Source organism: Didymella exigua, assembly GCF_010094145.1.
Source record: "Didymella exigua CBS 183.55 unplaced genomic scaffold M421scaffold_9, whole genome shotgun sequence".
NCBI classification, from domain to species: domain Eukaryota; kingdom Fungi; phylum Ascomycota; class Dothideomycetes; order Pleosporales; family Didymellaceae; genus Didymella; species Didymella exigua.
The window spans coordinates 721,192-740,739 of NW_022984783.1; the positions used below are offsets into that span (position 1 = coordinate 721,192).

General features: G+C 48.2%; 6 protein-coding genes across 6 annotated transcripts; 4 read left to right on the forward strand and 2 right to left on the reverse strand.

Moving 5' to 3' along the window:
• Positions 1-224: 224 nt before the first annotated feature.
• Positions 225-1,296, forward strand: M421DRAFT_419187 (uncharacterized protein). The gene has a single exon (XM_033592034.1). It carries the CDS (start codon positions 425-427, stop codon positions 1,133-1,135), a length of 711 nt encoding a protein of 236 aa, XP_033450393.1. The 5' UTR covers positions 225-424; the 3' UTR covers positions 1,136-1,296.
• A 7,154-nt stretch (positions 1,297-8,450) lies between these two features.
• M421DRAFT_59405 (uncharacterized protein) lies at positions 8,451-9,599 on the reverse strand (the record flags this gene model as incomplete). Its single annotated transcript, XM_033595681.1, has 1 exon — positions 8,451-9,599. A coding segment is annotated over one exon (1,149 nt), but the record flags the coding sequence as incomplete, so codon positions are not given.
• A 449-nt stretch (positions 9,600-10,048) lies between these two features.
• M421DRAFT_419189 (uncharacterized protein) lies at positions 10,049-11,352 on the forward strand. The gene is made up of 2 exons (XM_033592035.1): positions 10,049-10,723; positions 10,780-11,352. The coding sequence occupies exons 1-2, from the start codon at positions 10,285-10,287 to the stop codon at positions 10,866-10,868; spliced, it is 528 nt and encodes a 175-aa protein (XP_033450395.1). The 5' UTR covers positions 10,049-10,284; the 3' UTR covers positions 10,869-11,352.
• A 1,651-nt stretch (positions 11,353-13,003) lies between these two features.
• M421DRAFT_91322 (uncharacterized protein) lies at positions 13,004-14,570 on the reverse strand (the record flags this gene model as incomplete). The annotated part of the gene is made up of 4 exons (XM_033597933.1): positions 13,004-13,306; positions 13,361-13,553; positions 13,617-13,901; positions 14,410-14,570. 4 exons carry the CDS (start codon positions 14,568-14,570, stop codon positions 13,004-13,006), a joined length of 942 nt encoding a protein of 313 aa, XP_033450396.1.
• Positions 14,571-15,431: 861 nt separating this feature from the next.
• On the forward strand, positions 15,432-17,113 carry M421DRAFT_3901 (glycoside hydrolase family 18 protein; the record flags this gene model as incomplete). Its single annotated transcript, XM_033589978.1, has 4 exons — positions 15,432-16,485; positions 16,548-16,822; positions 16,869-16,956; positions 17,019-17,113. The coding sequence occupies 4 exons, from the start codon at positions 15,432-15,434 to the stop codon at positions 17,111-17,113; spliced, it is 1,512 nt and encodes a 503-aa protein (XP_033450397.1).
• Positions 17,114-17,143: 30 nt separating this feature from the next.
• On the forward strand, positions 17,144-17,722 carry M421DRAFT_3902 (glycoside hydrolase family 18 protein; the record flags this gene model as incomplete). The annotated part of the gene is made up of 3 exons (XM_033589979.1): positions 17,144-17,168; positions 17,222-17,483; positions 17,548-17,722. The coding sequence occupies 3 exons, from the start codon at positions 17,144-17,146 to the stop codon at positions 17,720-17,722; spliced, it is 462 nt and encodes a 153-aa protein (XP_033450398.1).
• Positions 17,723-19,548: the final 1,826 nt, after the last annotated feature.

A 19,548-nucleotide genomic window follows, 5' to 3' on the forward strand; every position in this document is an offset into this window, starting at 1 on the left:
GCAGGTAGGAGCGAACCAGATACGCGATACAGTGCACTGTTGGTGCGACTCCGATGCGGACTCTGTCGGTGTCCGTGTTATGTGTTGTATGGGGGCCGAAACGGAACCGTGCCACACCTGGGCAGGGTGCGCTGCCGAGCTAAGCCTCATTCAGAGACTTGGCCTGCGTTTCGGGGAGGTTCTTAATAGAGATTTCCCCCAGAAAACACGACACCACCTAATAAGAATTCACAATCTTGCTAGATAGCTGGGTTATTGTGTTGCTTAGAACCATTTCAGTCAACTCAAGGCAGCTGGCCATCAAGATCGTTCCTGACTATCAACGCTCATCCCGCCTCCCAGCTTTCAACTGTTCAAACATCGAAGTCAGAGAGGCCTCGCCGTACGCGAGATACACCCACCAAATTCATATCCACGAGCCAAGATGACCTCGCAAAGCCAGGAAATACTCGACGCATGCACCTCTGGGGACGTTGCAGCCTTGCAAAGACGATTCGAGGCAAACAACATACAGAACTCAGACCCAGTGTACGGGAATTCTGCCTCCGGCCCACCGCCTGTCAACTCCATGCTCGTTGCAGCAATCACGCACGGTCACGTCAATGTAGTATCTCTCGTCTTGCGAACTTACTCCGGGCGCAAAGTGCAGTTCACCAGCGAGACAATCGAAGCGCTGCTACACCATCCTAACCTCGACATCCTCCAGATACTCTATGGCTATGATCCTTACGTTGTCTCTTTTGAGTGGGACGGCCATACCGACACCTTCGTCACCAAGGCATGCGAACAGCCACCCGAGAAGATCACACCTTTACTCCTCTGGCTGATTGAACACGATGCCGATCTCGAGGGAGGTCACTTTCCCCGAACACTTTGCAATGCAATCTTTGGAAGCCAGACAATCGGTGTAATCGAGGCCATGGTGAATAAGGGCGCTAGGATGTCAACGCTGGCAATGCGGCAGGCGGTAGTGTGCGAGCGAATTGATGTCATCAAATTCTTCGTGGGCAGGGGGATGAAGGTGGACGCCGAAGATGCTGCATATCTTCGGAGCGAGGCTGAGCAGACTGGGAACGAGGAGGTGGTTGAGACAGTGAAGAAGTGGACAAGCGACAAGAGCTGTGTAGTTAGCTAGTAGGCCAAAAATGGTTCGCACAAACTCAGTCATTATTAGCACTAAAGGGGGCCAAATCGGGCTGCATCGTCAGTGTCTGGGCTATAATAATCTACTAAGAACAAATAAGGGTGCTATGGAGGCAGAAAGACCCCGAACTGAAAGAGGAAGAGAAAGTGGAGAAACATACCCACGGCTGAACCACTTGTCGGTCGCAGAACTACAGTGGCCTTTGGCTGTTCTGTCGCAAAAACTATAGTGTATCCTTGTGTTGTAGCGACTTCTCAACAGGGTGCTTCGGAAATGCCCGTGTCTTCGCGTGTCTTCATTTCGCAGCTGAGGGGCGAAGCGACGAGGCAAGCACTGTGCCATAAACCGACCTTGTGCTCGAAGAGCGGGATATCTGATTAGTCGACAGGGCGCGCTATGGTAGTAGTGCTAAGATATTACACCTAGACCGTGCAACGAACACATTAGAAACTCTAAGAAGCTTTTAAGCAGCGGCACGCGATGCATGCTGTAATAACAGCAGTCTATCACGACAGACAATACGTCGGCTGAATCTCAACACTGTATTAGAAGTTACTATTATGAATGGCGTTTGTTACCTATTATAGTAGTCACTGCCTCGCACCTTCTTCACGTTATCAGCAGGAGCACTTACGACACCGCACGAGCGTCCGCAAGACTGTTAACAAACGCCGACAACGCCTATCACCCACTCTACTTCGTACACCCCACAACCTGCCCTAGTCTAACCAAGTTAAAGCAGGCTTCTGCAGTGCCAAGTGTGCAGTAATTCTACGATCACACAGTAAACACAAGGCTTGCTTTGGTCAGCTTAATTCTCTAAGTTGATTTGCTCCTTAGCTGCGTACGGCTTGGTACGTTTGCGCCAAAGACTCATCATAAGCAGAGTGCAGTAGGGGCGTACTGTATGATTGTGTCTGCAACTTGATTGCGGTTGTCTGCAGATAACGGATACGTTGGTGGCTCTCACTATCTACTCGGCGCAAAATGTTTCTAAATCGATCCCGAGAACGATCGTGCGATCTCAATGCATTCTGAGATGGCAAGGCGTACGCGGAAGCCACTGTCTTAGCCACGGTCTGACAGAGGCTGACCAAGGTGATACCGTTACGTAGAGAAACGATGTGATGGAGAAGTTTATTGGGAATCATGTCATTCCTGTTCTACTGCGGACCGCTCCGTAACTCTGAATACATTCATGATTGGAGACCTGTGTGCTGTGGGTGGTCAGTGTTGTTTTAGGAGTGCGCCATTACGCCTTGCATACCATGGAACGGATCGTGGGGAGAGCAACCACAAGCATTCCTTGTGCACAGACGTTCTCGCTAGACTTCCTCGAGCATGTATAAGAAGAGGCTTTGATCGCTGTATAGACTCCCAACACGCTTCTTGTAAGATTCCAATCATCCAGAGTAAGCCAGGCCATCCTGACACAACGATAGGCCATATATCTAACCATATTCTGCAGAATATCCACATCTTGCAGCCATCTCAACAAAACATCAGATCCTCATCCAAACCCGACAATGAAGGTATACTTTCTCCCTAAAGCATTACGGATCTTGAACCTCACACTTGCCAGTTCCTCACTCTCCCAGTCTTGGCGATCTTTATTCCCACCATCTACGGCGCTAGCGTGAAGTGTGACGCTTTCGTAGACGTAGAAACTTTGAACACTGCGGCTCGGGCACTGTGCACTGCGGCCGTGACCTGTGATGGTACGACGCTGAAGCCCATCCAAGGCAGCGGTTTCGGATTTGTGAATACGCTGCTTCAAGCTACTCTTGGCCAAGGCAACATTTTGACTTGCAATGGGAACTGCCGCTGTGAGTAGAAGGCAGTGGGCTGGGATGATGGGAGATGGTAGAACAGTTCAGACAGCAGGTGAAATTGTCTTGTTCTTGGAATAGTACAGCTGTTGGAACTGCCATTGTCGATAATTCTACTCCGTCATTCCAGAACTTTTAACGTACCTCACGGGCGAGTGGCAGGCCCGGGCGAGTAGGCTGGCGGATGGGTAGGGTATGCTTTTTTACGTTTTGGCTTATAGCTTCTTAACTAGCAGAGATACGCTTACATAATCTATTATTCGATAGAAGCGCCTAGTATTGCGCCTTCTAATAAAAAAAGAATTAGCTGATTCCGCCTAGTATTAGCTAAGTTATTAACACTACCTAGCAAAGTATACCTATCAATGGGTATGCTTGCTAGGTACCCCCCCTTTTTTAACATTTTCTAGCCTCTAGCTTGTGCAGTTTAATAGTTATAACAAAACCCTCTACTACAGAAATGTAGAGGTAGTTTTTCTCTTTCTTTTAAGCCCTATTTCGCTAGAATCCATGTATTATTGACAAAGTTTTGGGGGGTACCCACGAAGGACGTTGGAGTATACCCATTCCGCCAGCCTACCTTGTTGTTCTAAAGCTATAACAACTACTCCTTAGGAGATCTAGCCTATTATAAAGCCTGTCTTGTCAAAGTTGTACGTGTCTTTATCCTAGATGCTATACTTAGCTTTAGTGTTAGCTACTAGGCTAAACTAGCCCTGCAGAACCTCAGGATCTTTACAGAGGGCTCTCTTGTAGTTATACTTGCAATTGAACTTGACTTTAAGCTCTAGGTGTTGCTTAACAAACGTACTAGGCTAGTTTGCGCCAACAGGGCCCAGATTACACTCAGCGCGCAAGGAATTAGCTATAGTAGCCACATCTAAGAGCTAAAGGGAAAATCCTTGCATATCTAGCTTAAAAACATGTTCAACAATCACCTTCTCCTTATTGTTGTCCAGCTTCTGTAAGTTAGCTGTAATATTAGCGCGTGAAGGTTGTCCTGCGCGTTGTCTACTTAGTGTAGCTTAAGGAACCCTGTAGATAGTAGCAGCGCGTTGCAGGGATAGAGTCGCGTCTTGTTGAAGAGCTTGAAGCGCAAGCTGTATCTGAGCTTTATTTGACACGTCTAAATAGTGGTGTTGAGAAGGCATTAGTATGTAAAGGGTGGTTTGGTGGGGGCTTGGCAAAAGTGTTCCACTCGCTCGGTGTTCCACTCGCCCGTGAGGTACGTTACCCCTAACTACAGATAACCTTAACTTATAGGGTAGTGCTACCTAGTAGAGCCCCTATTAAAGGCACGTGCTAATTAACGCTAGGTGGCAACTAAGCAGCAGCAGTTAGAGGAAGAGGCTATAAAAACTACTAGGCGTGAAATTCAGCACTAGAATAAGCTGCTTAAGGCAAAAGAGAAGGAAGATAACTGTGTAAGGTAGTTAAGGGAGAAGGAAGAGCGTAATTGCAAGGCTGCTAAATCACGTGCTAAAATTAACACGCACAAGGCAGCAAGGGCAGCTCAGAAATGTGATTGCAATGCTTAAAAAAGTATCTAATTGCCTAAACAGGCTAAGGGCAAGGCCTTACAGCAATTGCAGTTAAAAATAACAAAGTAACATACTAGTGCTGCTGTATGCAGGCCACGTGTAGTTCACGCGTGTTCCCTAACCCCCCTACCTAGATTAAGCACTAGTAGTCGCATAATCACTGCTACAACTTGAAGAAAGTTAAGGTAGCTAAAATATGCGTAATAGTGTCAGATTTAAAGGGTTCTTGCTGATTGTTGTGATTGATTGATTTGAACGATCGATCTATGAACAGCTGGCTTTTATCCCCCGCTCTTGTGCGACCAGCTGCGCGGTCCATTCCATGCAGTTCCATTCCAGCCGAGCCAGTGTTACGGCCAGCCTTGCTCATATCTGACACACCCCCTCAGCTTGGATCGCGATCCAAGCTGGATTGTGTACTGGCGCCGATTGCAGCGTCTCGCAGGGTAACTACCCTAGCGCCTCTTGGAGCCTGTTCAGTGACAGTTCTTGATAATTTGGCCTCTCTGTTCGCTCTACAAGTTTGAGGTGATTGAGAAAGGCGCCCCATTTGTTCTTAGGAAGTGCCTTGGTGAGGCCATCAGCAGGCATGCTGGCAGAGGGGATGTACTTAACTAAGATTGTTCCTCGTTAGACCTCTTGCCGCAGCCAGTGGTTGTGGATATCCACGTGTCGGAGCTTTGTTTGAAGCTTTAATGTCTCCTTAGTTACTAGGCTGATTGTCTAAGTGTTGTCGCAGTGTATTGTGATAGTCTTTTGTGGTAGATCTACTTGGAGCTCCCTAATCAGCCTTGAGATGAAGATGGCTTCCTTTGCCACCTGTGATAGAGCTAGAAGCTCTGCCTCGGTTGTAGAGGTAGTAACAGTGTCTTGTTTGCTCGCTTTCCATGCAATCAGGCCTCCAAATAGTCGAATAGTGTAGCCTTGTGAGCTCTTGCGGTCAGAGGTGTTGTCAGCGAACGACGCATCGCTCGCGACCTCGAGGTGGAGGCCTCCGCCTTGGCGTAGGGCTAGGTTCTGCGTGCTCATAAGGTAGAGCAGCACTCGATCAGCTGCTGCGTGATGCGCTGGTCCTGGATTCAGCATGTAGCGTGCTAGCCTAGAGGTTGCAAACGCTATATCTGGACGCGTTGTGACTGCTGCAAATAGCAATAAGCCAACCTTGCGCTGGTACTTGTTGATTTCTGCTAGTTTATCTAGGCCTGTTCGTGGTTCTAGCTTAATAGAGGACATTAGAGTATCGTGTTGAGTGTCTTTCTTGTTGATTAATCAACTGATCTTCTCAATGTAGGCGGCCTGTGAGAGGAGGAGTGTGTGGTTTCTCCTGTCCTGAGTAATTTCCACTCCTAGGAACCACTTCAAGTCTTCTCCCCCTGTAAGGGTGTATTTTGTCTGTAGCTCCTGTATAATTAAGTAAGCTAGGTGTTCTTTGTTCTTGGGGTATCTAAAAATGATGTCATCGACGTAGAAGAAGATGAATACTCCGTCCTTTATCATGCAGCAAGGCTTGTGAGGTACTGCCTGTAGGCCTAGTTGAAGGAGGGTGTTGGTGAATTCCTTCTGCCATAGCAGAGGTGAGATGCGCAGTCCATACAGGGCCTTGTTCAGTTTCAGAGCTGTATTTGGCTTCCTGTGGCCGTACGGCATTCTCATGTAGACCTCTCGATCAATTGTTGCATGCACGAAAGCGTTGGTGACGTCGTACTGCTTGAGCTCAAGGTCACGATCTGCAGCGATCGCCATCATCAATCTGAATGACTGGCTAGCAAGCGTCGCAGCGTAGGTGTCCTGTGCCGATACATCGCGCTGCTGGTCTCCTCGGACTACCAGGCGCGCCTTGCATTTCTGCAATCTGTGTTGCTGGTCAAGCTTGTACGTGTATACCCACATGCAGTCAAGGATCTGATGCCCTTTTTGTCTGATCTGCTTGAGTGGTGCTTCTGACCATGAATTCATCTTGTGGTGGCTTTAGAGGTGCTCCTGCTCAGCTTTCTTCCACCAATCACTTAATAGGTGACTTTCTATCTCCTTGTGTAACGAAGGAGGTAGTGGCAGCTAGCTTTCGTGTAGGGCAGTTCCTTTTGCTATCAGCCTTCTAAGCTGAGCCTTGTCGATAATCTTGTCTTGGTAGATACTAATATTTCCTGCTTGGGTGCCTGCCATAAAGGCTGCTTGCCAAGGGATTGTTCTTGAATAGCCGTGTGTGGGGTATGTTGGCTTTCCAGGCCTACCTTCAGCTAGAAAAGCTGCTGGTGGCGGAGTTAGAGGTGGAGATAGATAGATCTCTGCAATCTTTCTTCCTTAGTGATATCCAGGTGGTTCTGAATCTGGTGATAGATTAGATAGTTGCATGGCGTTAGTAGCTGTATCGTCCTCGTAGAACGACTCAGCCTCTGGATAGGTAGTTAGACTTGGTAGTTCTAGCGTCCTTACAAGGGTGGCGATTTCTTTAAGGGTGGTGTGCATAAGGTTGTTATACAGGTCCTTAGTCTTGCTATTAAACACTGTTTGCTCGTCAAAGGTGACGTCACGTGTGCTGATTACCCTGGCCAGTGATAGTATCCAGATGCGATAGATGTTGGAGGATATGTATCTAACAAGATACCCAATCCATGCTTTTAGATCTAAGCGTTGGAGGCGTGATTTTCTACGGTGTGTGTCATTAGACATTGCAAAGGCTTTGCACCCATATGCCTTGAGATAACTGAGGTTTGGTTTGCGGAGTAAAGTAATTCTGCTGTTGCTGAAAGCAGTGTGTGTGAAGAAGATCTCATAGGGTGTCTTCCAGTTGTTACTGTAGTTTGGCGTTCTGTTGTACAGGTATACTGCTGCTCTTGTGACTTCTGGCCACAGTTCCCAGGAGAGGTTAGCATCTAGCCTCATTGCTCGTGCTTTCTCCTTGTTCACACCCCCTGAGCGTTCAGCTCCACCGTTCTGGGCTTGTGTGTCTGGTGCTGAAGGCTCAATAATAATTCCTTTAGTTGCAAGCCAGTTCTGTACCTAAGGCTTGACTGTTGTGATCTCATTGTCTGATTCAATAACCTTTACAGTAATGTTGAAATGGTTCTTTAGAAAGAGGATGAAGTTAGCTAGCTTTGCGATGATTGAAGCTGCTGTGCGATTGTCTGTGAAGTAGATATCCCACTAGAGGCCTGAGAATCTGTCTGTGACGAGCATTTGTGACTTCTCCTTGGTGATAGATTGTACCTCATACGAGTGGAAGTCAATAGCTAGTCTCTCTCCTGGTCCTTCAGTGTTGTTGTTGCGTGGTGCACGTCGGATCTGCCGCTTGGCCTTGGCCTTGCCGCATGCGTTGCACTCGGCTGTAGTGATGCCTTTGATGCGCACCCCCTCAGCCTGTTGTACGAGGTGTTCGATTGCTGCAGGGCCTGGGTGGCCGAGCCTCTTGTGCCAGGTGACTGCAGAGGCTCTCTGCGTCGCTCGTGCTGTCCTTGAGCTGGTGTGCGTGTAGAAGGTAGCGTGCGCAGGTAGATTGTATTCCAGGACCCATTGGCCATGGATTTCAGCGACCTCGGCGATGATCGATCCATCTAATTTCCTGAGAGTGGTAGGCTCTGGCTGGGTGTCCCACCAGATGCCAGACTGCCTGAGCAGGCGGAAGGAGACGAGGTTGCAGAGTAGATCGGGACAGATGGCCACGTCCTGCAGTGTTATCCTTGTTGTCTGTCCTTCACTGCTCAAGTGCAGGGCGATTGAGCCATATCCTATTACCCACACCTTTGTGTTTCCTGCCCAGATAAAGTCTCCTTGTGTGCATGGCCTGAAGTGGTGTATACATTGTGGTGTGTTGGTGATGTGACAGGTTGTGCCTGAGTCTAAGATGAAGGAATGCCTCAGCGGATAGTCGTGGCTGGAGCTGGCTTGGAAAGCTGCGTAGAGATCAGCGCTGATAGTGGCAACCTTCCTGCCCTCGAGTCATTGTTCTTCCTCTAGCTCTTGGATTATTGGAGTTGGTGTGTGTGACTTCTTGATGTGAAGTGATTGAGAGCGAGCTCGGCTCTGGCCTCTCAGTGCGCCAATTAAGGTGGTGTCATGCTTCTTCTTGACCTCTACAAGAGCTTCAACATGCTTGTTTGCTTTCCACCAATCTGGTGCTTGTTCAGTGTTGATATACCAGCAGTCATTGATGCTGTGGCGTTGATCACAAGCAGGGCACTTAGCTCCTCCTTGAGCAGGCCTATCTTCTTGTGCGCGCTTCCTGGGGTTCTTGCCAGGTTGATTGCGAGGTTTTCCTCGTCTAGATGGCGCGTTTTCTGCAATAGAAGCGTCCCTCTCATTGCCCTGGGTGGTTGCACCACCATCAGCGAGATATGAAGCGTCATCTATCACAAAGGCAGCTTTATTTTGCTTTGGCCTAAGGGGATGAGTTGTCATCATGTATTCTCGGAAACGTTTCATCATCTCCTTCCTTGTCATACTGGCTTCATGGCGCATTGCTTGAAACAACGCTGACCATATAGGCGCTGCCTTCTGCACAGCTGATTGGAAGTCTTGTGTGACAGCCGTGATCTGAGTAACGTCAGCCACACGGTATGTCTCTGCTTCTGTGGCAGCTTGGTCATATTCTGCTAGCCATATATCCCATCCTGATAGTCTTATAAGAGGTTTGAGGGCAGCGTGGTATCGTGCTCGTGCGCGTTCGCTCTCTAGGTTGTCGTCAACACCTGTGGTGTCCTTAAGGTTGGTAATCCACTGGTGAATTGACAGACTAGGGAGGCAGCAGGTGCGTTGTAGATGTGGTGCTACTGTTGATTGTATCAGCGCAGTCAAATGCTGGATGCTCTTCTGTTCAATCTCATATTTGCGATAGGTGAGCTTGTATCTCTCAGTAAGTGTCTTGTAATATTCCATGTCTTCTTTGTAAGCCTTCTGGCCCTGAGCTGATAGCTCTGAAGGACGAGAGGCCTCCTGGACGCCGGCTGCTGCATGGTATCCAGATGGTTCTGGAGCTTCTGGGAGCGTTGGCTCTACTAGAAATGGTACTGGATGTTCTGGATCGAGGTTGTTCCAGATGTTGTAGACTGCTGCGCGGGCTTGGATCTGGTTGATCCAGGTTGTCCAGTCGTACTAGTCGCGTAGCAGGATTGTTAAGTCGCGGTGAGGTAGTGTACTCATTGTTGTCTAGTTGGTTTCTTGTATTTGCCTGATAGAGGCAGTGAGACTCTTAATTGTCAGATTTAAAGGGTTCTTGCTGATTGTTGTGATTGATTGATTTGAACGATCGATCTATGAACAGCTGGCTTTTATCCCCCGCTCTTGTGCGACCAGCTGCGCGGTCCATTCCATGCAGTTCCATTCCAGCCGAGCCAGTGTTACGGCCAGCCTTGCTCATATCTGACAAATAGTTAATAGATTAATCTGCTAGCTTTTCTTACAATACTTGCTTTTGTGTGTAGCATGACAACCATGATTCTATCAAACGCTCAAAGGTGGTGGGGTGGCTCACTCGCTGACCCGGCTCATGAGGTGCACGGACACGGTATGCCAACTGGCACGTGCACACGCTAAAGAACCCCACCTGCGCTGATTTGGTCCCGCTTGATCACCGAGGACCTTTATGCGCCGTTCTTGGACATTTTCGCTTTCGTTTCCTCGGGGTTCCGAGCACTGGTACCCACCGCATTTTAGGATCAAATGTCACGGTTTCCTACAGCAGATCCTCACTTTGGAGCTACAATACGGACTGGAAAACCTGAAGGCTAAGCAAACATCTTGCATGGTCTGAAGCCAACGATAAACTACCTCCATCATGGTGAAGTTTCTGGACCCCGTGCATAGAGTTGCACTACCACTGCACAAGCAGTGCATATCAAACGAGCCTCTGGATGCTAGACTGGCGGCTATACGTGAAGCCATAGCGTCAGGAGAAGATCCGAACGAACTTGGAGGCTGGAAGAATCCTGGTGTTGGTCGTCCATTACATTATGCGCTAGACGACTCTGCGCAGCACGATTACACGCAGCTGAAACAGAACCTTCCTGTCATTGAGTTGCTACTCGACGCCGGAGCAGACCCAAGGCTTCCATCCTTAAAACCGGGCCGCCAGTCGCCAATTGAGGAGCTCGAAGCGTGGTTGAGGGACTACAACAAGGGCGACCACTCAACATGGGCACCAGAGGACCTTGAGTTACAGCCATTTTACGAAGCAGCATTGCAGGTCATGAAGAAGGCGGTCTCGGCCCTTGATGGTAAGCACATACCGCACGCAACCCGAGTCGAAACGCTAACGTCACGAGTGTGACAGCACAAGCTACTGCTTCGACTGCGCAAGCTCTGATTGAGACTGCACCTGCTTCCTCTGGGTCTTGTTTCGAAAAACAAAACCCATGCTAACCGCTCTCTTGTATCTTTCCGGGCGGGACGGTTGGACAACACAGAGCGACACCGCAAACGGAAGGCCTGAAAAATGAGAAAATCAGGCCACTTCTCGGGCATGCGGTTGGTTGTTTTGGGTGGGCTAGGGATACGTTCTAGTACAAGAGAATATGGGTGACAGAGGTGTCGTACTCCTGGAAAACCCTTCAGTATAGCTGGAATGAATCAGATCTGCACGCCTTTCTCACGGTCTTGGATCTGTTCTTAATCTCAGCAAGTCTCTGTATTCGGAAGCCATCATACAGCCTAGCGCCTTGACTGCAGCATTAAGAACATTGCCAATCTGAAGACTTGAAGCCCACCACGCGCGCTCCTACTCAAGACTACACAGCGATCTGACCCTGGGCTGTTCTCATGCTGCTCAGCTAAGCCATGGACTATTCTCCGATTGATCAAGCGCCAGTCATGTACTTGACCGACCTGGTAGCAGTACCAAAACGACAACATTATCTTGAGTGAAGCGAGGGCTCATTGCTTTGGTGGTGTTTAATGGCTCTGCTCTCTAAAGCTCGCCGTGGTATCTTTGCTATCCATTGAAATCACACCGTTGCTTGATACGGCATCTTCTGATTGTAATCACGGACGACTCATAACGAGCTGACCATATCATATTACAGAGAAGAGAATAGGAGCTCAAGACAGGATACAATTTGTGCCTACAAGAGCTTCCCAAACGAGTGTTGCTAATATGGAGAGGTTCAGAAACCTCCCAACCGAGTGAAAGTACAAGATCCAGCCTACGCCGAGCCAAGATAGCTTAGAAGAGATCGTTTCTTCGAAGAGAAATTCGGTGCCCAGCGGTCCTGCAAGGTTTCAGTTAGCATATGACTCATTGCGAGGATGCCGATTCCCGTAGATGCATCGAGTCGGTTCATGGAATTAAACACAACGCTCCGAGGCTGTACTTACCGACATCATAGGTATATTGATGGCACTGTTTGCTTGCTTTTGCATCACCCCATCGACGTTGTTGACTTGAGCGCCAGCCCAGACTTGATACGCGGCCATCTTTCCATCTTTGAAGATATCTGGGTTATAGGTCAAGAAAACTTTGCCACTCGCTGTATCGAGGTTCGGTTCAGTCTCTTCTTGGTCTGCCCAGTTATCTTCATTCCTTGCGTCGTATAGCTAAATGATAATATCTGTTTTGGAAAGCCCTAGAGCTCCAGCAATAGCGGTAACAAGCTTTGCTTTACGGTCCGCGTACTTTGGCGTTGTACCAGCTAAGAAGGTTGGCGCAAAAATGGTTACCGTTGCAGAATCATTAGGCTTTGTTCTTTTTTACAACAAGAAACAGATTTGTACCTTGACATTATTTTCTTTCGAGAAGCAGTCCTTCGGCGTGATCTGAGGGAAGCATAGGAAGGATGGGTTGTTTTTGTCGCCCTTGACCAACGGGTCAATGACAATGTCTTGGAACTGTTGATTGGACTGCCCTCGCTTCTACTAGACCTCCTAATGGTGCGACTACACAGGTCAGTTACAGCACACTCTTGAAGAGTTCATAGCTTTACTATGTACATTCCACACTGCGAAGTAACAAGAACAGAAGTGTACCTAAATAAACCTATCACCCTGGAGAAATATGCACCATCCTTGAACTCCAGAACTATAGCTGTTGAGACATAGCCTCCACCAGCATCTGCCAAGTCCACTAAGAAAGGCTCTTTGATAAGAAGCTCTGGATTAAAGAATTCTTTAGTGAATGCATCTAATCCGCTGGTTGTTGTTTTGTTCAAGAAACCTCAAGTAGGGTCAGCTATAACTGGGACTGCTCGGCGCACCGTTGCATTGCTTAGAGCAGCCGAGATTCTCTTCCTGAGTGGACAAGCACCACCACCACATGATTTGGGGCCACATTTAATCTCTCCAGCAGGGTCATCATCAGGCGCCTCACCACACCCGCTGTCTCTTTCTTTTTTCTAGATATCGTTGAACGTATTCTTCTTTGCATTTGACTTGCTTCTGAGTGGATTAAATTAAGATGATAGAGAAACGCCATACAGCTTCCTTAGGCCATCAACATCACGCTGACTGGGGGACAGAACCTGCGTAATTGCATCTCCGTTTGGTTTGGTCAAAGCTGATCCCATTTAACTATTGTAGATCATGATGGAATCCCAGTCAGGTTCAGTTGCTGTATTGCTCGCTCTGTACGCAGTGGAGTCCATGAATGGCAAGTACTCTGCCGCGCTGAAGCGATAAGCCTTTGCATATGCTCTTGACGTACACGCTTTTTCAATCTGCTCAGCCGTCAGTTTCTGTGATACACTGGCGTAATTAGCCAGCTTCTCGCATCTGAAGTTCAAGGAGCTGAATATGTTCCCGCCAGCAGCAGCATACTCTGATGACCACCAAGCTGGGTTTTGGTGTTCATGGTAGAGGCCCCATGCATGCTAGATCTGTGATTAGTTACTGTGTGCATCAAAATAGAGAGCAGAGATACTCACACCTATCTGGTGAGCATAGTTGGCTACTAGGTTTTGTTTCCCAATGTCAAGATCAGCAGTCAATCTCATCAGAGGCCCTCTGTTTTCCGGGTCGCCACTCATCTTGTTAAGAGGTGGTACACCAGTAGTACATGAGAGTCCGTCACTTTCAACAATCAAAAGAGAATTCGGTCTGTTTGCGTTGTTTTTGCAGCTGTAAAGTTTGTGTCAGCATTAATGATACTGAGTCGCAACCACATCTCTGTGGTGGACTTACAAGGAGCTGTCCTTCTCCACCCAATCAAACCCTCTTCCGAGCCCGGCATTCTCCCACAACTTTCGGGCTTCGAGGAGGTCTTCAAAGAAGAGTTCTTTCGTAGCCGAGGACTCGAAACAGTATGGGATCTTGCCATTGGGCCATAGGCGGTCATCCACATTTCCAGTACCTGGGTTGATGGTCACATAACGCTTCTTGAGTCCTGGTGCAGGCTTTGTGGAGTTTGTGCTAGTTGTTGAATTCCCTTTCTCAAACTTGAAGAGATCGCCATGAAGTTCAGCGTAACTGGGTTGAGTATAGACAACAGAAGACTCCTAAGCCTGACTTCCTGCAAAGATGGGCTTGGCCACTAAAATGCTAGATATAAAGAGTGTCAGAATTGAAGATGCCATTATGAGGTGTAAACTGTGGTGGAGTTAGCAATACTCAATAGCTGTGAGCCCCTACATACTGAGAGCTTGGTCACGTCTTTACGACATGCCGTAGTTGGAGATGCTCGGAGGAGGGAATTTTGAGAGGACAGAGGTCATCACAATTGAGATGGCAACGCTCACGAGGGATTCCACATCACTCTCTTGTCAAGGCGTCCTAACATGACGGGCTTAGCGTAATCGCGGCAAGTGAAGGCGCGAAAATTGATATTGAAATGAGGTAGGCACATAGCGTCTATCCACCCTACATGGGCTTGGCAATCTGAGTAGTTTTCCGGGCTTTGATCTTAGAAAATTACACGATACCGTATGATAACCTGGACGCTTGATGGCTTACAGAGTGAAGCTGTACTAGCGCTTACGTTGGTCGCCAGCCAACCACGAGACTTGTGCGATGTCTTGACAGGGCTTGATGCGGATTACAGTTCCGTGTCGGTCTGCAGCCGTTCGGACATCCTACAGCAGGTGCCCGCATTTCAACGGGCCACCCCTGCGCTAGCGCAGTTCTTCTCCTGAGCGCCATTTCCACTCTATCCCGCTCGCCTAGAGTTCAAAACACCATCTGGGATCATATTATCTTGATTTTGTCTCCGGATGAGCTGAGGATCGTTCGGCTGAGGCAACTTCTCCTTCCACACAAATCATGGCACCACCTGACTAACTGCAGCAAGACTTCAGACGTGTGACATTTCCGTATACCGGCTTCATGTCTTCTTTGATCATCTGGGCGCTCTATCTCATATCATTACTGCCTGCAACCTCTGGTCATGTCGTCAAACGCCCTCAACAAACGAATAGCAACCGCACAACCTTCAAGCATCTAATCCGCTCGGAGCCCCCACCAGTGCTCCGCCCGCGAAAAGATGGCGATCCAACAGATTACTCGTGGGTGAAGAGCTTGGCCGCCATTAGAGACAGTTTTACGGCTGGGATTGGCGCTGGAAACCATCTGGGAGATGTTTACCACAACAAGGACGTTAATAAAGGCCGAAACAGTTATGCGTGCTCGCGATACGACTTGTCGTATCCAATGCTTATCAATAGCGTCATTGGACCATCTGTTAAAGAATTCCAGTTTCCCGCATGCAGTGGAGACCGCTCTGTACAAATCTCTGACCAAGTCAGTAGTCTCAAAAAGGGTGTGGACATGGTCATTATGACTGCTGGTGAAAATGATCTTTGCCTAGTAAGTTTCTCGGCCAGAGAATGTTGCATTATCAGCCATGGAATAACCATCTACGCAGGCTGGAATGATCATGAAGTGTGTCATGCTTCCTTATGAGGGGGAAGAAACCTGCAATGCCGTCATCAAGAAGGCTCAGGAAAACGTTGAAACTATCCTGAAGTCCAACCTCAAGCAAATCTTGTGGCTCTCAATGACAATATGGCCGAAGATGGTGTCGTCGTATATAACGGCCATGCCCAGTACTTCAATACCGAAAACAACGACTGTGCTGATAAGCAAGTTTGGGCATTCAGTCGATGGCTTCCCCAGTACTGGGGAAAGACAGCACTTACGCTCACTACCGAACGGCAAGAACAGTTTAACAAGCTTGTGCTGACAATCAACAATACTATCAGAGAGGTTATCTATATCTTGCGCGACGAAGGAACTCTGAAATACGAGATTGGTTTCTCAAACTGGGATCCCTGGGTACGGGACGGCGTCAAAGGGCAGATGTGCGACCCATCTTCAAGTGGGGCGTACCCCGATTCAGATCAGCCCGACTTGCAGTTTTTCAAGCCATCCACCAATACTGCTGGGTGGGAGCACGATGAGCTCAGAAGAAGACAACAAGAGATCAATAAGATGATCGAGAACGGTACACTTCCCTTGACAAAGAATGGAATTGATCCAAGCATTTACGACACTCTTCTGTGGAAATCGCCTTCTCCTGCGGCAGAGGCAGTTCACAAAATTAATAAACGAGCCCCCGCGCCACCCGGCTGTCCAGGAGACTCAGATGCGATAACTCAATTGCTGGGGAAATATACGCCAGACATCTTCGGCAAACTCTTCTATCCCAATGAGCTAGGGCATGAAACCATCGCCTCGTTTGCACTCGCAAAAGGTATCGATCTCCGGGCGAAAGTCCTTGGCCAGGATTCCGAAACATGTACTGTCACTGATGAGTTCAAGTGCTGGCAAAAGGAAGGCCGCAAAGGCTATGCGACAGGCGACAAGATGAACGAAAACATTGAGGCTTTCTGCGGCAACGACATCGACGTGCCTGATCATGAAGTTGGCTGGAAAAGAAAACACACTTATTTTACGGGCACACCAGATGAACACACTTTCGTCTTGCAGCTCGGCGCAAATGTTGGCGACTCCAACAAAGACACCTGTGTCGAGTCCTTCAATAGAATCGTCAACAGCTGCGATGGTAATGACCCCGAGAAGAGTAACGAAGCTCAAAGAGAGACAACCGGGCCTCAAGGTTTGGATCGGTTAGTGAAACCCTATCAGTACTCGTCATGTCTCTAATTACGACTAACACAGCTATCGGTGGATGGGCGATGAACGACCCCGGTCCATACCGAACCACATTTTCTGATCTCGCAAAGTCCACTTCGGCACAAGCTTCATTCTTCGAGTCCTTGGTGATATTCATGAAAGCTAATGACTTCGACGGCGTCGACATTGACTGGGAATATCCTGTTGCGGAGGATCGTGGGGGCATACCAGAGGATTTTGACAACTACGTAATCTTCTTGAAAAACTTACGCAACCGTCTGAACAGCAGCGGTCGATACTACGGCGTCACACTTACACTAGTAAGTCAACTCTTCCGCGACATCAATAGAGCTGACTTTATGTTAGCCGGCATCGTATTGGTACATGAAGGGGGTTGACATTGTAAATTTGGATAAATATGTTGACTGGTTCAACATCATGACTTATGACATTCGTAAGATAACTCTTATCATCTGAACAAGCCGCACATTGGACTAATGCCTTTCGACTCAACAGACGGCGTCTGGGACAGCACAGTGACGGCGATCGGTCCATACGCGTATGCACACACCAACCTTACCGAAATCCAACTGGGCCTGGAGCTGCTGTAGAGGAACAACATCAACCCTGCGCGTGTAGTCATGGGCCTTGGTTTCTACGGTCGAAGTACGCGCTCCGAACGCCACATCGGTTCTCGATTCCACTAACGCTCATTTCAGCTTTCACAATGAAGGACCCTGGATGTATGCACGCCGGATGCGAATTCAGTGAGGTCGCAAAAGGCGGCGACCGCACCGGAACACCGGGTGTGCTATCTGCAGCAACGATCAACAAGATCATTGAGAACGGTGTGACTGTGTTGCATGATCTTGAAGCTGCAGCAAAGATCGTCACATGGGATGGTAATCAATGGGCGAGTTTCGACGACGCCGAGACGCTCAAAATCAAGCTGGACTACGCCAATCAGCGATGCTTGGGAGGGTACGTTCAGCTCTGAGCCCCATTTGCATTTTCTTACCTTGGGTGCTGACATGCTTGATTGTAGGACTATGGTGTGGGCAATTGATCTTGACGATGGCTCATTGTTGGCAGCGTTGAGCTCGGTGAGCACCAAGAAGGAAGAAGAAGTACTACCAAGTTTGAACTTCGACACCCCTGGTTTTGGTACAAATTGGGATTTCATTCCTGAGAGTGAGAAGGTGAAGAGAGACGAGCTATAGCGTTATGAGCACGTATTGTAACCTCGAAAATAAAAGTTCCAAGGTTGCTGAAACTCTCATTTCAACTGTATTCTAGTGCCTAATTACTGCCCTTCCGCTGGCCCAATCTAACTTCAGCACTATAGCAGCCATTCAATTAACCTAGACTGTTCTCAGGCATTGATGCATATCTAATCCGGTTGTTCTTCGATAGCTGTCAGGAACCTTCTCCCAAAGGGCACCTACATCGCTCTGACGCTGCAACAAAGCCATGGTTGACTGCTGGATTTGTAGTTCGGACTGGTCTCAACACTGGAAGACTCTGGATGATGGAGCTATTGGTTGTCCGAAGTAACGCAGCAACTGGTGTAGTTTGATAACCGTTAGCCGGTTGGATTAGGGCCGGGTCTCAAGTATCAGCTACAGTGAGAAAATGTGAGAAATTGACCCGCAAGCTACCCTGAAAGATCCATAAGCGCACTGAAGCAGCTGTCTGGTTGGCCTAGAATGCCCTCCTTATCAGCTAACGATACCGGTAGTCGAGTTCACCTGTTTCTGCGGTAGCCTGATGTTGCGGTATCAAGGGCAAAATGTATATAACGAGTGTATTGTGTTGTTCTCCGTTGTTGTTCTGCTTGTATCTTTTCTCTCCAAGACTTGCTGCGGGGTCTGTTTTGATGACATGTTTGTGATGCAGCTTAGGTAAGAAGTGCTCAACAACATGAGGAAGCAGCACCAGACCACCACCGACAACACGTGATCTGCTTCTCCTCTTAACTGTTACACACACCCTCATCCTGTAGTCAATTCGCGACGTAAGAATGATCCTCTTAGCTGTTGTTCTCTATCTTACAAACCTTTAAGCAAACGTCTATAAGCTGTAGCTGCTGTATGAATTCAATGTGCTTCTAACAATAAAGAATCTTTGTTATGCTGTTGGCAGGCATCTAGCTTGTAGGCCTCTAGTGGACGTAGAGTTAATTCTGCTCAACCTCCTAGCAGATCTAGTTCTGATAAATATTAACGTGTTTAAGCTTGTTGCGGTGCAAGTCGGTCCAACAGGCCTCGATCGTCACCTCCGTTGACTACCTTGGACTAGCACGTCTCAGGGCATGTATATATGGTCGCCTCCTAGCTAGCAAGCAACTCAGCGCAGTTTTCCATCGATATACAGCGGCTACGTTTGCCGCAACAAAGCTTAGTGCTAAGCTTGTTCTGCTCCTTTATAACTATGCCCACAGTCTGTTAGTTGTTGCACTAAATAATAGGCGTCTAGTTAGGCTTCAAAGACAGTCCTTTAAACAAGCAGCACCACTCCTCCATCTCTGATCTAGCAAGTGAGAGAGCAAGCAGCTCTGCTTCTGTTGTTGATTTTGTGACAGTGCGTTGAAGTGTTGACTTTCAGTCAATAGTCATGCTTGTTGCGGCAAACGTAGCCGCTGTATATCGATGGAAAACTGCGCTGAGTTGCTTGCTAGCTAGGAGGCGACCATATATACATGCCCTGAGACGTGCTAGTCCAAGGTAGTCAACGGAGGTGACGATCGAGGCCTGTCGGACCGACTTGCACCGCAACAATGCTAAACAGCTAAAATACGTATCCTTAAGAGCTTTAGCGCGTCTCAACGTCGTTAGCAAAGGAGGCATCAGATGCTCTAAAGAAGATAGGATCGCAATAGTCCTGTGGCGTAGTAAGGTGCTCTTGTATCTCTGCCTTGTCAGTGACTTGAGCCTAGGCTGGCGGATGGGTGTAACAGAGTAGGCGCCCTGCCCTCGAAATTAATACTACGTGACTTCTCTGCCTATACCAAAAGGTAAGCACAAGAATACTTAAGCAAGTATTCGTT